The 17,500-nt window shown below is 40.0% G+C and overlaps 3 protein-coding genes across 3 annotated transcripts in view; 2 read left to right on the top strand and 1 right to left on the bottom strand.

Annotated features, from left to right (window-relative positions):
* The window catches only part of LOC138052823 (presequence protease, mitochondrial-like), a 39,216-nt gene extending 37,966 nt beyond the window's left edge, over positions 1-1,250 (top strand). The window contains exons 30-31 of the mRNA XM_068899409.1: positions 399-532; positions 698-1,250. Coding sequence (XP_068755510.1) covers positions 399-532; positions 698-806 — 243 coding nt within the window. The 3' untranslated portion in view covers positions 807-1,250. The remainder of the gene's footprint in view (positions 1-398; positions 533-697) is intronic.
* A 2,123-nt stretch (positions 1,251-3,373) lies between these two features.
* On the bottom strand, positions 3,374-16,293 carry LOC138052826 (uncharacterized). The gene is made up of 3 exons (XM_068899411.1): positions 15,911-16,293; positions 5,899-6,255; positions 3,374-5,547 (listed from the first exon to the last, which is right to left on the bottom strand). Exons 1-3 carry the CDS (start codon positions 16,203-16,205, stop codon positions 3,515-3,517), a joined length of 2,685 nt encoding a protein of 894 aa, XP_068755512.1. The 5' UTR covers positions 16,206-16,293; the 3' UTR covers positions 3,374-3,514.
* Positions 16,294-16,603: 310 nt separating this feature from the next.
* Positions 16,604-17,500, top strand: part of LOC138052824 (hormonally up-regulated neu tumor-associated kinase-like) — a 15,183-nt gene continuing 14,286 nt past the window's right edge. Inside the window, exon 1 of the mRNA XM_068899410.1 lies at positions 16,604-16,963. Within this exon, the coding sequence (XP_068755511.1) occupies positions 16,730-16,963 (234 nt within the window). The 5' untranslated portion in view covers positions 16,604-16,729. The remainder of the gene's footprint in view (positions 16,964-17,500) is intronic.

Here is a 17,500-nt window from a genome sequence, read left to right as displayed (position 1 = left end):
CGCGCGAATCAACGGAAAAAAACTCCGTGTGTAACTTACAATACGGACCGCTTACTCGGTTAGTAAGAGGTATGTTTATTCAAGTAGTTGAGTTAGGGGAACACGTAATTACGAATACCGTTCGTATTTCTTGACAAAAGAGATATTTAAGGTAAGCGAGGCTTTTGCACTGTTTCCTGCTAAGAAATACACCTTTTTCCAAAATAGCCGCCATTTAGATATTTTTTTATTCAAATTAGTCCTTGATGCCTCGTTCAAGGCAAAATATTCTTTTGAATTTTAAGCTTAAGAACGAGGGCTAATTAATTAAAATGGCGGTCATTTTGGACAAAGGTGTTTTATTTTGACCTCACTCGCAAGCTGATTGCTGCTACAGTTGTCTATTTCCTTCCTCCTAGATTGACAGACCGGTATCGCCCGGAAATCGTGGCACGATGTACTTTACTCAGGGAGTTACCAATGAAATGCGCCAGGCACAGAAAGATCGCCTTTTCTGCGTGACCAGGGACGACCTCATTCACGTTGCTCGCACGTGAGTATCATGCGCTTTGTTACTATTCATTGTGTTCAAGTTTTCTCATTCCGTGTGACCTCTTTTTCTACCTCCTGATTGGATTACAGAAAGTTAAATTGAGCAACAAACTTAGTGGGACTAACGCGATCACGGTTCAAAATCTGAGATTTAGTTTTTCCTTAGGTACCTGGCCTCTGAAGTTATCCCCAACTCCATAGCTTTGCTTGGGCCTGAAAACAAATTAACAGCCACTGACAGTTCGTGGAGAGTGAGAAGAGAGAGCCTGAGTTGATATCACTTATTTTGTTCGAAGATCTAGAGAAGAGGAACCGTGAGCAAGATTGCCTCTGTGAGAATTCCTTGTCGTGGAAGATGACATACAGATGCAACAGGAGACAGCAAAGCCTGCGTTGGCTATCACTAAAACGAACGGGGTAGACAATTTTATTGCTATGCGCCACGAACTTCACTCTGCTATGCACGAGTTGCCATTTATTCGTTTCAATCCACTTTTCACAGACTCAGTAGACGAAACACCGGTCTACATACCGGTATTCATTCCGTCTCGTCGGCTTATTTAATTAACGCCTTCGGAATAAACTAGAAAACTAAAAATAGGTGCTTTCATTTTCGTGATTTCTGGGAGATTCAACGACCTATAGACTGCTGAATTTTACAAGGCCCTGAACTTCACGTTTATGAATAAAAGTCCTCAGAAAAGAGCGACTCGAGGAAATGAAACTTGTGGAGTCTTTCAAGTTCTTTGCTTGTGCCTGGATTTCTTCAAACCTGACAGATATATGGTTTTGGTTTCCTTCCCCTGGGTGAACTTTTTCTGGTGGGGAGGGTAGAGACCTACAATCTTGGACAAATTAAATGGAAAATTGAGACCACCCCTCCCGCCAAAATCAGTGATGGGAAAATGGCGCGTTTTGGCCTTCACGTTTTGGCCTTCACGATTTCGGGGGGGAAGGGGGCATTTCTGTTCCATTTTATTGTGTCCAAGATTGCAGACCAAGTTTTCTGTAGTCGGGTGTGTTAACGAAATGCTACCATGGCAACACATCGATCATATCTTACCCAGGCCTCCAGCCTCTTGGCCTAGTTTTAAAAGCAGAGGAAAGGAGATATTTGAAAAATTTAGTGTAATGGCACACTGTAACGTAGATTATTGTGTCCCTCAGATAGTACGCACGCCGTGACTGGCAAAATATTCAGACCTTATTCCACTGTACGGTTCACTTAACTTCAGATTTTGTTTTAATTGATCCAAAGATATAATAAATATCTTAATTACTTTCTTTTCTAGGACCAAATTGTAAGTTACGGCTCCTTGCTTTTTTTTTTGTGGAAAGGATTTTGGATTTAACTTACGGTAAGGCCTTTGAAGTAGGTATTTAAGATGTATATATAGACTGACATAAAATTTCTTATCAAAATCTCCACCTCTAAACTTTTCGTTCTGAATAAAGACAGCAGCAAAGTTGATCTGAATGGAATGCCATACCCAGTCATCTACACTGAAGCTGACCTATCCAGGCATTATATGGACTTAAAATAAAATACAACAAAAAATAAATGTAGACTTCTCAGGTCATTTCATGGCGAATCAGTCAAGTTTTTTCTTTGCAATTTTCCGTCGAAGATAGTGGAAATTGTTGACTTTCTCACCATTGCCATTGTAAAATACACCAGTTTTTTTTCATACTTAAATTGACCACTCCCCGTAGGGGCTTTTCAGGGCCAATGAAACACAATCAACGAAACGACATAACACAACAACACCAACTGTTCAGAATCCCAACTGGCCGGAGGCAAACCAGTTGGCTATTTTCAAGTGCGTACGAGAGGTTGAACCGCGGACTACCAGGAAGAAATTCAACGAGTGGTCAGAACGAGTCTTTTACCCGGGAGCTGCGGATCTCAAGGCAAGCGCCCTAAACACTGGGCTGCACTGCCTTCTTTTGGCTCAGCATCGGGGCTCGTTCACAAAAAAAGCTTTGTTCCTTACTTTTGACTCTAATTTGAATACTCTCACACCGAAATACAAGTAAATAAACTATTTTTACCACAATTGGCTAATTTGCCGTTGTCGATAAGAGTCTAGACAACGCTGCTTGCGTCAATTTGTCACGCAATGCAATAGACAACGCTTTGCTCTCAGGAGTCTTCGTGTCATCATTTTGGTCACGCTCTGAAATAAACACTTTCTTTGGCGTTGAATATTGTGGTAAAAAACAAATCGAAAGTGGTTCAGCGTTGTCTGTACTCTTATCGACAACTATATTCGTCATCACAGTGGTCAGAATTTGTTGTGGACTCACTCGGCGCACAACATTTGACCACTGTGATGACGAATATCGTTGTCGACAAGAGTTATTCACGGGTTTTAATTGGTTCTTGCCTATGATCTATTAAAGGACAGACGCACGATTGACGTCACCATCAGCTTTTATGCGAATAAAGTTTAATTCTTTATTATATAAAACAAATAGATTCCATGTTGCCGTGGGTCTGTTCAGTAATAGATCACAGAAGACGTCAAAATGTGGTAAGAACATCAGTGACACGCTCGGCTATCGCCTCGTGTGCCACTTTTTTGTTCTTACCACATTTTGACGTCATCTGTGTGATCTATTACTGAACAGACGCACGGCAACATGGAATCTATTTGTTAAACAGACAACGCTGAACCACTTTCGATTTGTTAAATCTCTCTGTCTGCCGCCTGTTTAAAATATTTTCCATACTACATTCTCACGCAAAAAAAAACACTCCTTTTGGCCAGCGCACATTCCGATTTAAATATTACAAAAAAGAAAGGTTTTTAGCAGACGCATTACCCTCATGGTTCCACTAGGTTGACTAATCATTAGATATCAAAAGCGATGAGGATTTGTAAACACCTATATTTAAATCAGATCGACACTGTCAACACTGTTTATTGTTGGTCAGTATTTTGACGACCGAGTGAATGTGATGAAGAGCGCTTGTCTTGTTTCACTTCGGCGATCCTAATACCGAAACTCCCTCAGCTAATCCTTCCTTGGTCGGGTGCACGCATCCAAACATTTTCCAGTCGTTATCCAGAGCGACAGCTGCGCCAAATCCACCCACGTCTTCGGCCGTTTGGGAATCCACTTCGGTAAATGGTTGCCCAAACTCGTCCACTTTTTTCAGGATATTCTCGTCGATGACATATTTTTCAACCTGAATGTCTTGTTGAAAAGACATACCGCTTGGAGCAAGAAAAGTCGGAGCTTCGAGGGCTGCTTTGGGATTCATTCCACTGTCTAACATGTTTGCTAAGTATTGTGGGATCACAAATTGATGCGACGGTCCAGCGCATGCCAGTGCTAGCACAGGAACCAGGTTAGTATGGAACGCGGGCTCACCTCTTTCCTCTTGAATAATTTCTGGCTGCCAAGCATAAGGAATCCCTAAATGAGGAAATTCCATGGACTTCATTTCTTTAATAAAGGCCTCCTTCTCCCTCCCTTTTCGGATTCCATTTCCTATCTCTGATATCTCTTCCACCTCTTCTTCATTTTCCTCTTCCTCCTCCTCCTCCGTCTCCTCTTCCGCCTCCTCTTCCGCCTCCTCTTCCAGCGCATTTTCAGGATTCGTGGCCTCAAAGGCTGTCACCTTCTTGAAATACTGCTTTCTAGGTACTGGTCTCAAAGGCTTCGCTCGAAGATAAAGATTAGAGGGGTGGATATTTTCTAATTCCATTGTTGTTGGAGTGGGTGTATTTCCTTTAATTTGAGTCCTGTTTTCTTTCCCTTTTCTCTTTTCTTTGAGAGATTGTCTGTCAACCAAATGGCTGTTTTCTTCTTCTTCTTCTTCTTCTTCTTCTTCTTCTTCTTCTTCTTCTTCTTCTTCTTCTTCTTCTTCTTCTTCTTCTTCTTCTTCTTCTTCTGCTTCGTCTTCTTCCTCTTCGTCGTTCTCGTCAAATTTGCCTTTGTTTACCAAGCGTTCCAGCTCTTTCTGTTGACTTGATTGTTCCCGTTGATTTGACTGTGTAAATGATTGCCCCACCATATGCGCGCGGACACGGTTCGGTGTCCGAAAAACCACCAATCTTCGTAGAACGTTCCTCCTTGTATTTTCACGACGCTTCAAACTTTCTCTCTTGTGCATTTTAAGGTCCATCTTGGCATCAGGCACGTTTCGCTTGAACCTTCTCCCAAATTGACTAAACTCTGGAAACTCTTCTTTGAAGACAATCACAGGCTGTAGTCCTGAGGGTACTCTACCGCCACTCCTAGTGGCCTTCAAGAACGACTTCATTGCAATTCCAGGACTCGGAAGACTTACTCCTTGCACAAATAAACCAGAGCCCCACAACTCGCTGTCTGTGCCATGCACCAAAGAGCACACATTGCCACTTCTGTCTACTGCAACCACTCCAGATGAGCTTTGCTCATTCCGTTCCATATCCATTCCGAGGTTTGCAACAATTTCTCTCATGAGCTCATTGATGCTTCTCATGTTCTCGACTGAACCAATTTTGTCCCACATCTCCTCGGCGAAATCCTTCGCTTTCCTATGAGAATCGTGTACATCTACGCCAAAGTGTTCTCTCAGGAGTTGTTTTCCATTAGGTACACCGTGGGTGAAAAACGAAGTGAAAGAACTAAGACGTCCAATAGATGCCAGCCAAAAAAGCTTCGTTGCGTTCGTTAGATAAGAGTCAGTAGAAGTACCAATCCCGGCCAACTCCATTAAGTTTAATTTTTCCACAAGCTCGGCCCCACCCCATTCCACGCCTGACGTCATCACGTGATATCTCTGATACAAGGTGCTTGCGGGCTCGGGTGATCTTATGTCATAAGCAGTCATATCTTCCATGGTGACGTAACCCTCCTGGCCTTGGACAGTTTCCACCATATCCTCAGCCCAAGGACCCCGGTAAAAGTAACCCTTGCCATGTTTCGCTAAACGCTTGAGAAACTTGGCCAGTTTTGGTTGCCTAAATCGCTCGCCAGCTTTGTATAAATTCTTTGTCTTGGGGTTGGTAAAAATATACTTGCCTACAAAGGTAGAATTTAATAATTTAGGATAAGAGTTTCCCTAGCATTTATCACTGAAAAGAAACTTTTTATCACCACAGCGTCAATTAAAAAAAACAACTGAAGGATTTTAGCCCTGAACATCTTCAGTTTCCGAATCGTATGTCCGAGAAGAAGTTCCTTGCGAATACATTTCTTTCCTACTCACAATCATGCCATGCCCTGATTCTGACAGTTACGCAATTAACAAAAATTAGTAACACCACGTTAATCTTAAATTAAGAGAGTAAATTATGCTGGCTGAGAAAATCGCCTGAAGACAATCAATTTAAGGTCCACTGGCTTTCTTTATTACCCCGTAAAATAATGTACCTTCTTTGGTGCGAAGAAGTTTGCTCGGGTTGAAGTTTTTTCCAATTTCTTTCGCTAAGTGAACTGGTAGCTTGAAACCTTTCGAGGCAAAGTACATCGCGGGCTCCAACAGCTTAGATAGCGGCAACAGCCCATATTTCTCCGAAGCTGTTGATACGGCTGCGATGAATCCTGGGATTAATACTGAGGCTCCATTACTTTGGTCCGAGTGATGATCAGGGATCTGGGCTGCGTCTACGTAGTAAGGTTTGTTCCAGCCTCCGTCAATGTTGTAGGTGTCGCCTGTTGAGCTGTCGAAGTATAAGATGTTGGCTATTCCTGCATAAGACACGTGAGAGCCAGCTGCAAGGGCTATTTCTATAGGAAAACAAAAGAAAAGCCATTCACTCAGAACTAAATTACTCAAATCTAAAGAGTTTCAAGCTGTGTTCATGCACTGAGGAACCGAGAGGAGCCTCGTGCAAATGGTGGCAAACTTGAGAGTGCGCAAAAAAGCCAAACATTTGCTTTAAAGGAAAAGTTTCACAAAAGTACATTGGTGAGAGAAAGTAGAAAAAAAAATCATGAGCTCTGTAAATAAGCTTCAGTCATATTATCATTTTATAGCCACTTAACGTATTAATTCATTGATAATTTATAATTAAAAACCATGAAAATTTTGATTAATCCACGGACATGCAATACAGTTTTTTTTCTCAAGTAAGTATCTTGGACTTAAAAACAATCGATGAATGTGATAATGAAATGAATGCTGATGTTCAATGATTAAACAATTGACCATCACACAATTACACTGCAATAGTAATTAATTCACAGAAGAAACACCCAGCGCGGCACTATACTGTATTCAATAAGGTGAAAAATGGCATTAGTCTCTTAAGGCCGATTTACACGGCACGATTTTTGTCGCATGCGACAAGCTCACGACAGGCCTACGACATGACTTACGATTGCCGCAGCATTTTAAAACATGTTTTAAAATGCTACGACAATTTTTCTGACGTACACAACAATCGTAAATCATGTCGTGGGCCTGTCGTAAGCCGTTGTCGCACGCGACAAAAATCGTACCGTGTAAATCGGCCCTTACAATACCACAAGAATAATAATTGCTAACACCTACAATGACGACAACAGAACTTAAATCATCTGAAAACCATGAACATTTGAGTAGGCAAAGTAACTCCGACAGTAATGCAACGAACCATTCTGTCATGACGAGACTGTATAACAGCATTACCGACATTACGAATATCAAAAAAGTATGATGATTTCTCTCGTATTATCTAATTGGACTGCCCATAGGTACGCCATGCGTGCCTACTTTTTACTGGATGATTCACAGACTCGTGCCCAGTCGCTTCTCTATGCTCTCTCATCTGTTAACCGAACGGTTTATCGCCAAGTTCACTTTCTTTTTGTCCTAACAGCCTCTACTTTAAATTTCGCATTTTATGTCGAATTACCTTCACAGCTAAACAAGATAACAGTTGGGTAAAAGCCAAAAGTGAATTAGATAAAAGTGTTGTTATGGCATGGGTGGGCTCCCTTGCACAGTCATAAATGAGTCTATTTTTAGAATACCCGTTCCCGCGAAAATCAGTTGATGGCAGAAGCAGTCACGCGTGACATGGTTTCTTCTGATTGGCTAAAATTGGTGGCCCTTTGTTTGTTTCGCGCGCAAAGTGTGTCTAAAAATAAATCCATTTGTGACTGTGCTGGGGCGAGGCCCCAAAATGATAGATCAACACTCTCATCTAATTCACTCTTGGTGAAAACAGACTGATGAGGGTACTTGAAATCTTGGCTGAATGACTGATATCAAGGTTATGCAAGGGTGAATTAGACAAGAGTGTTTCTCTATCAATTTCAGGTCTTGCGCCAGCAAAGTCACAAATGGACTTACTTTTAGATACACTTTCGGCGCAAGACAAACAAAGGGCCACCCAATTTAACCAATCAAGAGAAGCAATGTCACGCGTGACTGCCTCTTCCATGTTTTTTCAAGGACATGACAACTGGTTTTCGCGGGAACGGAAGCCCACCCATGCCATAAGAACTTTCTCATTCACTCTTGGGTTATGTTCACTCACATCTTTCGTTAGTCAAACTCAAAACTCGTGAAGAAGAGTAGCATCGACCAAAAAAGTGACGTTTTCAGTAAGAGTGAGTCTTTCATACTACTCTTCAAATATAAAAAAAAATAATGGGTAGTTTCAGCTTAACTAATCAGTTTGAAAGAAGTCGGATACACAAGAGAAGATCTTGTGATGATTTAATTAATTCTTTTACATGTTTTCCCTTCCTACTGCCGGAAATCACACAATAACCATAGAGGGATATAGCATCTCGCTTACCGCAGATCGCAAAATGTCGGATTTAAGGAGGCTCCCTAGAGTCTAGTATGGCGCGCAAAGCCTGAATCGCGCGTGTTTTTCTGTTTAGTTTTGTTTTGTTTTTTTTTTGTGACGTCGACGCGACCAAATCTGTAAAATTAACTGCTAATTTCTCGCGTTCCCTTCCGTATTTTTTTTAATTGGCTCACATACAGTTCCTATCAAATACCCTATATTTGATCTAACCGAGTATGTTTAGAAAAATGACAAATTACAGAATATTGGCAAAACCACCTGAACGACCTTGACTTTTTTACTATTTTAAAATGTCAGGCAATATCATTCCCATAATGTGGCAAAGAATAAAAATATTTTTCGTAAACTCTGCCCCGTTTACTGGGGATAACACTTTAATGAACGATACTCAATCAATAGTCTCGACCGAACTTAACTATTTTATTCTTCCTGTGAATTCACTCAGTTACAAGCTACTCTGAAGTTCCAATTAATATACCGCATTCTCTGACATTGTGATTGGCCGATTATCTGGAAATCATAAAATCTATGCCTATTTATCTTGAAACCAAATGTCAATCAGAATTTCTTAAGACATATTCACCGCAGGAAAGTATAAATATTAAGGAATTTAGGCCAAAAATAAAAATATAGCTGCCTGTCATTAGATGTGATGTTGCCATGATAACGGCCATAATCCAAAAATTAGCACCCAAAAATAAGCTTTATTATATCGGTACCCGTACTGGTAAATCTCTACAGGGAAAACTTTAAGAGAAATTAACTAGGTTTCCTTTTGTAATTCGTACCCTGCTTTGTAATTCGTAACCTGCAAGTACTCTAGGGAGCCACGTTAAATCTGTTAAATTTGCGTTTTGTCAATAAGGGGAGAAACTTGTTTCGCTCATAACTGCGAAGATCATAGCTTCACTTGATTTCATATCCGCAGTTCATATATGATTTATTTCATATACCATTTCATCACTGATTCATTCCTCACGGGACCATTAGAACCCACAAATGACCAGCTCCCAACGTCAGTGGCTTCATAGCTCAGTTGGTTAGAGCGTCGCACCGGAATCGCGAGGTCACGGGTTCAAACCCCGTTGAAGTCCTGAATTTTTCAGGCTTCTCTACGCAATTGCAGAAATTGCGCTCATAACTGCGAAGATCATAGCTTCACTTGATTTCATTTCTTGCTTATTAACTATAGTAACTTCTCACACGAGAGAGACGAGTTACAATAAGAAAAATTTCTCGCTTTTTGCCATTTGCAGTTTGTCGTTTCACATAAACGCCATGCTAAGTCTCTCTAATAGGGAGTATGAGAAACGTCGACGGCTACGGTAACAAAAACCTTTCGAGATTACTTCATCTCGTTATAGTTAATAGACGTAGGCTGGTTATGAAACTCGGCAAGTTTCTTTGTTTCATGTTTTTGTTCGCTTTTTTGGCCTTGACCCTGCACAAAAAAACCCGACAAAAACACGCTTTTTTCGGCAGGATAACCAATCAAAAGCTTCGATTAATTTATTTGAAATTAACAGTGAATTAACTTGCGAACCAAAAACAAGAGATTGTGCAAGGTCACAGTCAGTTCAACATCTAATTGCGATTGTATTGTTCCTGCTTTTGAAATTCCCAGGGTTTCATAACCATCCCTAGATTAACTATTATCTCGTTTACCTTACACAGTATGGCCTTAATAAGGTCTGATATTATATACATAACTCGAGTGGCTCGAGCCGAGAAAGGCAGGAAAGAGTGGAAGATTTACGGTAGACTTTCAAATACCGGACCAAAATGGCGGAAGACGAAAGAACCATTGTTATTCCGGATTTGCCCTTGTTGATTAGATATTGTTATGTTCGCTTTGTTCTTTTGTTTTATGGACGTTAAGTAGTTCGGATTCGGTATATGAAAGACAAGCCAAAATTTAATGTTCCATGCTTACTTCAAGTTGCCGTCAAAATCTCAAATTTGTTTATCTCTATTGTTGCTGTTGTTGTTTTTTGTTTATTTTGGAGAGGGGTGTTAAGAATAGAGAGATTTAACATCACATTTACGTGAGACGGCAAACGTCGGCTTGCCGTTTCACGTTTCACGTAAAATAGAGAGATTCTTTAGCTTAGCGTGACCCACGGCAACTCGAGTATTTCGTTGTTAAAAAACAAAAACTCGGAGTCTTTAAACACTCTAGTTGTAGAAAAAGGCGCTGTATAAAATCCTTACCCGTCAAATTTTGAGCGTTTCGATGAAGCTGTTTTGTCGGTCAACAGAGTCAACGTGAGTTCATGAAGAAAATTGCGGCAAGGAGTCAGTTATGAACGATCTATAGCCATGAAACCTAAAATTCCTCCTTTGACATACCAGAAAATGCTTCTGCGGTACTTTTTTGCCGCAAACAACCGCTTATGTAGAAGAAAACGAGAAGAAAATTTCATTTATACAGCAAACGCGAAAATGCCTACTTTCACGTAGAAACGGCAAGCGGCAGCCGGCAAACGTAGAAAATGGCGGGAAAATCATGGTCACGTGGTCACTTTTGCCGTTCGGGTTTCACGTAAAGATGATGCTAATCTCTCTCTTTTTTGCCATTTGTGGTCAACACAAGGCGTGCCCGTCTCGTCTCTACTACTGCGTTTTCCTTAAGAGCGTGCTTCTATTGAAAACTGTGGGCATGTATGGTAAAACAAAACAACTAGCGAATGTGGATTTGTCTACTGGCATCTCAAAAACAGATATTTTAATTTGCCATGCGGTGATATTACGCCAGCTTGACTTTCGGCTCGGAGTAAGATGTGCGCCGATTTGATGAGCGTCACCTTATTCACTGAGTCATCATCACCAATATCACTTTCGATCAATCCTACGGCTAAATCATTGGCAAGCTTTTTGCCCCTAAGTAATAATTTAGAAACCAATGATTGATAATAAATATAGCAATCTAAATTTAGATTTTGCAGGCTCAATTTATTTATTAATCAATGTCACCGTTTAAGATTATCAAGGTTATCATGAAGGGAAAATGATAAGGAATCGGCTGTTTTTCCAGGATAGTACGGTGCCCATCTGATAAACGCAAAGCACAAAGAGCTCCGAGATTAAGTTTTTGCAAAATAAATTACTATAATAGCAAGTGAAAAAGATTGAGTATGATCATATTTAATGGTGGGACTGGTTATGAAACCTAAACCACAATCTTTTGTTTTCGCTTCGCACGGGTTCGCAAATTAGTTGCGCATGATTTAATGCTTTCAAGACCAACATGAAACAAAACGACTTGTCGATTTTGATTTGATTTCTTTGTACAGTCTCTCCGATTAGTGCCCTAGAGCTAGAAGACTTGGCAGTTTATAAAGATGATTACTATTAATTGCACTTTATTTCGCTTTTAGTGCGTGCGAGTCTTGAGGCGAAAACGATTTGTCCATTTTCACGTAAATCAAACTCATTCATCTATTTTGAATGTTGTCGCTCGTGGACTTGCCGTGACAGCGGAAAACATCAACTCAAAAGTGAGCTATTGTAAATTGAAGCAATTATCATTATTAGCTTATTAGTGTTTAGAGTCGGTGCACGCTTGGTGATCTCCATCAGGTTCTAACGATGTATTTTAATGTCGAGGAGCGTTCCCAAGGACAACAATGACATGCATCGACAACGTCATTTTATTAAAATACAAATTGCCGTTAATGATCACTGTAATCGTCATTAATCTTCCACCGTCTCCTAATTCTCCCTAAAAGGTGTGGCCGAACTAGGGAATGAATAAATTATTCTGAGGTGTTAATCCATGAATCAAGGCGAAAGTTGATTGTCACGTCGGACATATTAAGAAATTAAAGAGAACTCATTTAGCCTAAACTGAAAATAACGCTTATTCTAACACTTAACCTTCATTTTGGAATGTAGCAAAGGCTTGGACCAGAAGCTCATGACCCTGAAGCGATTAAGTCTTCTTCAGAGCTGGGGTTTTTTGAGTTTACAAACTTCCCTATTTGGATAAACGTACCTCGCGCATTTTCCCGCGCGTGCAGCTTGGATCTTAATTTTGTCCATACTTGGGCACAAAATTGGTGTCTAAAATCCCCTGCTTTGTTCCAAGGAAGACAGTTGCAAGTTACACTCTCCAAGGTCATATGCTTCTGCTTGGACTTAAGCAGACACTTTTTGTTACGGTCGCCGTACTGTGAAACATGCTCTGTTAAGTTCACGGATCAAAGGCAAAAAGACCGTGAACCTCGTGGTCTAAGCGGATTGTTCCCCATAATGCATACTCCTCACACTAGCATGAAGTTAGTTCGAACATGCAACCTTGAGTGATAAGACTCGTAGTAGACCTGAAGCGTGCACTTGAATTTGCGGTGAACTTATTGACCGGTCCATGTGATCATTTAAATAGGAACCACTGAACACTCGAGAGCTTTCGTGTTCAGATGTGTAATGCCCTTGTTTTCTCAACAAGAAAGAAGGCCAAAAAGATCGTGATTCAAACTAACAGCGGAAAGGAGGTGTTGAACTTTTGACATCGAAGTAAAATATGAGCAGACTCTGTTGAACGGATCACTCTCGGTGAACACTGAGAGTTTTCGTGTTCAGATGTGTAATGCCCTTGTTTTCTAAACAAGAACGAAGGGCAAAAAGATCGTGATCGAAATTAACAGAAAGGAGGTGATGCACTTTTGACATTGAAGCCGAAAATATGAGTAGACTCCGTTGAACGGATCACTGTCTCGGTGAGACAACTAGTGGTATAAACCCGGTATAAAGCGATTTCCAAAAAAAAAAAATCCAATTGGCAGCTTTCAGCAAACTACTCTGTTTCATAACTTCAAGAAGTCAAATTGTCAGAGAAAATTGTCGAGATGCTGATAAGATTCCTTACCCCTCCAGGCAACATAATTGTCTTTTGATGATCTGAGCGCTACATAACAAAACAGTTAAAGGCTTCACTTGATGACTATCGGATTAATGAATGTTATCAGAGAAGTAATGGCATCTGACCTTCTTGCAATTTGCCCAGAGATTCCATTCGAGAAAACTCGAGGCTAAGTAACAATTTCTCTTGAGATTTTTCCTTCTCAACAATTTTGCTGTCTCGTGAACTAAGCATGGACTACGCAGAACTTAAGTTGATTTGCGGGAAGAGCAAACCACTGAAGGATGAAATTCGATGCTCCACTTATCGATTTGTTAGCGTTAGCTCGCTCCAAATCAGAGTTGCAGTAAAATGGTCGCGCTTTGCACAAAATTAACTTTTTCAAATGAATAAATATCATTTTAACTGAGTTATATCCGGCTTGATATCTTGCAATCTCTTTTTAATGTCTCAAAACGTAAAAATTCGATTGCCGATGTTTCTTTTAAGGCTTGGATGCCATTTTCTACCGGGGTGACTAAATAGAGTATTTACTTGAAAAGTTAGTGAGAATATTAGTATTTTAATGTCGTTAATGCCATTAGTGATTGGAATAAAACTGACGCATTTAGCGATATTTTTTTACAAATTTAACTTAAGTTTCGCACACATAATTAAAAAAAGTATTTTAGTCAGTAGCAGCGAGATATGGTTTTCCTTAGTTCTCAGAAGTATGGATAAGACATAAAAAACAGCTTGATTTAAAAACCTGATATTGCTTTGATCTTAGTACCATGCGATTTATCGAATGTGTTGTAGAGAGTCGAGCTGATGACAAATGGCTTGCTAGTTCATTGAAGACGCACACGTACTTGCTACACTGTTTTTTTTTTTACAAGAACAATCAGGGTGAGCGTTCTATTACGTTTTTTATTATATTTTGGCGATTTGAGACTGAAAACGTTCTTAACATATTTCTTAGCGTTCTTTGATACACTAAGTTCGACTACAAAGTGAGTTGTTCTTCAGTGTATCATACAATGAGAAATTGTCCTGTTCGACTACAGTTTTATATTTCTCTTACCTTTATTTACACAACTCACAAAAACAAACAAAAAGAGCAAAATAAAGACGTTCTTAACTGACACGCAGCTTGGGTATGTTCTTAAAATTTTTGTTAATCTCAGGCTGAACTTTCTTATACATGAAAGGTTCTTATGCAAAAGGGTGTGCTTCACTACCTGCAAAAGTGGTGTACACTAAAAGTAGTGATATTCAGCAGGATCAAATCGACCGGAAACGTCAAATTCTAATGAGTCATACCGTTCTGAGTTACGATAACTGTTATCAAATCATACACATTTGTTTATCGTTTGATAAATGATGTCTTGCTCAAAGACCCCCTGCTGCTCTAAGGACACGATATATAGAGTGCTTGCTCTTCCTAGACGAGATTATGTGTTAGTCAAAAGCTTTCAGATTCCATCTGCTTATACAAATGGAAAGCACAAGACTCACATCAACCAACTTTTGCTCTTTTTCTTAATTGTCATTTTTCCTTATTTCGTCATTTTAAAAGTCGTCAGTTCGTGAGTTGATTTTTGTAAAGAAACGAAACCACCGACGTACATGTAGCGAAAGGTCCAAAATTGTTGAAAGTTTGAACAACAATGATAACATATTTATTGGGGTTTAAAGTTCTTAGACAAAGTTCGCCGGTTGTCTCGCAGCTTTTTTGAACTTCGGTCAATCCGTTTACAACTCCTTTATTTTTTTACCCGATTCGTTTTTATCAGGACCTTATCAGACTGACCTATGCCACAAACTCGCATATTTTTGTTATGTAAAGTCCGTTTTCACACGTGCGGGCGGAATTAAGTTGTTTCTCATCGTGTGCGGCATGGTTTTAGCTGAGAGGCAGTATGGCTCAGATATTCTTGGTTCGAATCTCTCTCTGGCCACCGGCTGAACACGTCCTTGATGGTTCCGAATTTTAAACGACCACTATTTGTGCCAAGTGGCCGTGTACTGTCAGTTGAGGTTTTTCAGCATGTTATAGAATATATCAAAATACCATCTATAATGACACAACATGGATGTGTTCCTAACGGCCTTTCCAGGCAATTTTTTCCGTATATGAGAGAAAATGGCTGAACTAACTTTCTTTACGGGTGCTGCAAGCTGTAATTCCCCCCCCCCCTTAAAAAAATCATAATAATAATAATAATAATAATAAATCCAGCTATATGTCGGGGTAAGATGATGAAATGGTAACAATTTTTCCTCTTTCGTTCAAAAATAGTACACAAACAAATAAATAAATAAACAGTAAAAAGGGGAACCAAAGAAAACCGCCGAAAAGAAGTGACAAGCAAAGGGTGTTTTGGTTAGTTCTTGATTAAAAACATATAACCTTCTTTTTATGTCTGGTACTTTGCGAAAATTATTATCTTGAACCTTAAAACTTTTGGTTGGAGTCATGAAAACGCGCTGAAATACAAAGAAGCCGCTTGAGTAAGGAGGGAAAATGTGCCAGCAGTTTCTTTTTGAAACTATGCAAACCGGAGACAGCCTTAAATCATGAAGACAAAGTAACAATGGCGACTTCATTTCGACGCCAGTGATTCTTAATCTGCAAATCCTTTAAAACTAGGTGTTACCTCTCAAGAAAAATTCTTTATCTTCCGTATTTGTAAATGAGAGGAAACCATCGTCTGAAGTGTGCACTTTGTTCGTTTCGTAAGCAAGAGTTATCTTTGAGACAAACTAAAAATGAATTCAGTGGATGTCTTTCACTTACCAGTCAGAGCTGTTGTTAAGCAAGCATCCATCGCGTTCCCGCCTTTTCTTAGCGCCTCTTTTCCCGCGTGTACTGCCAACCCGTTGTTTGTTCCGGCCACCATACCTTTTCCGTCGCTGAAAGCCAACGCTTTTGGACGTCGATGGGAATTAATTAGAGACAGAGCTTCAAGTCTTTGAAAGTCTTTGGGAAACCATGTCTTGGGCGAGAATGAGACACTTTCAGGTGAGAGCGAAGCTGACCTTGCACAAAAAAAACCCACAAAAAGAAATAGTGCAATTCTTCGTGTATTCATGGTAACGCAGTTCGCAGTCTAGTCAAGCAGATTCTATGGGATAATCACGAAACAGTTGTCTTGGTTTTATACCGTTAATGCGTAATTTAATATTATAGTTTTTGTTGCCCTGTCGTGCTTCTATACTATCTCTAAGATCGGAACTTAATCGCTTTGGAATGTGACACTTTGAAGTGCATTAAATGTGCAATATTGCTAAGACATGCGCGCGCACCCCCGAAAGGTAATTAGACAAGCGTGAACTCTTCTGACACTTACATGACGAAAAGCGTTTGATCAGATTTCAATTAATAATTATTTGTTTAACAAGGGTAAATTGACCCGGAATCATGTCGAGTGTTTGACATTTTTTGCACGTCACGGTTTGACAGTTGGCAAATAAGATCTTAATATCGTTTTACATGAAGCAGCCCTAGTCCACGCTGTTCGCATTCCGTCGATTTTAGTTTCACGTCGGGTGGTTGCATCTAAAGATTTCTTTCCTCTCCGCGCACCTGGTCTATTTCCTGGCTTCATACGATGAAATGAAAACACAATTGCTCGGTGGAAAGTCTGTGGCGCAAAAACGACGAATGGGCGACGAATCTGACGAACGCGCAAACGGCTTTCTGCCCGAAGGAGTATGTGAGGTGACCAAAGAAGAATTAAACAAGTATATAAAATGCAAACGGATTGGTAATTATCTCCTGGGCAAAACGATCGGAGAGGGTTCGTTCGCAAGAGTAAAGCAAGGATTTCACGTACTGACTGGAGAGAAGGTAGGAAATATCCCAAAATGCCGCGCCAACAACTGACGGATTGTATTTTACAAGGATCTTTGGTCCTTGGTTTAAAATTATCGTTGTCTCGCTTTGTAACACCTCTTTTGAAAAACAATAGCGTATCGCACTTGAACTGCTTGTATACTATAAAACAGCATGTATCTGCTACATGCAGGGACTGCCAAATTCACTCTTTTGGGCATTTTCCAGCTGAAGTTACTCGGGGTCCTTTCTCTACGTCGGCGAAGAAATATTATCGGACGAAAGCCTGTCATATTAAGCTTTAAAATTGCGATGTCGTCGCCAAAACTAATTAAATTGCGTACACTTAAATTGTTATCCATAGAATAGAATTTACCATGCGTGGCAAATGCTTGCAAAAATTGCCCGAAGGGCAAGCTATACCAAAACAAGGGATTATTTACGTAAATTTCAGGAATTTAGGTACGTGCAAAACGTTAATAACAGCTTGACGTATTAAAATTGTAGGTCGAAAGGTAAAGAGTAATACGTTTATCTCTTACATCTTAATAG

This window comes from Montipora capricornis, chromosome 6, assembly GCF_036669925.1.
Source record: "Montipora capricornis isolate CH-2021 chromosome 6, ASM3666992v2, whole genome shotgun sequence".
Taxonomy (NCBI): Eukaryota; Metazoa; Cnidaria; class Anthozoa; order Scleractinia; family Acroporidae; genus Montipora; species Montipora capricornis.
Note: the sequence above shows the minus strand (reverse complement) of the source record. Positions and strands in the feature narration are given on the sequence as shown.

Excerpts from the sequence above, each read along its gene's own strand:
- LOC138052826 (XM_068899411.1), bottom strand. The coding sequence starts at position 16,205 with ATGAATACACGAAGAATTGCACTATTTCTTTTTGTGGGTTTTTTTTGT. Across the intron at positions 6,256-15,910 it reads CTTAACAACAGCTCTGACTG|AAATAGCCCTTGCAGCTGGC; the intron begins GTAAGTGAAAGA and ends GTTTTCCTATAG. Across the intron at positions 5,548-5,898 it reads ACTTCTTCGCACCAAAGAAG|GCAAGTATATTTTTACCAAC; the intron begins GTACATTATTTT and ends CTACCTTTGTAG.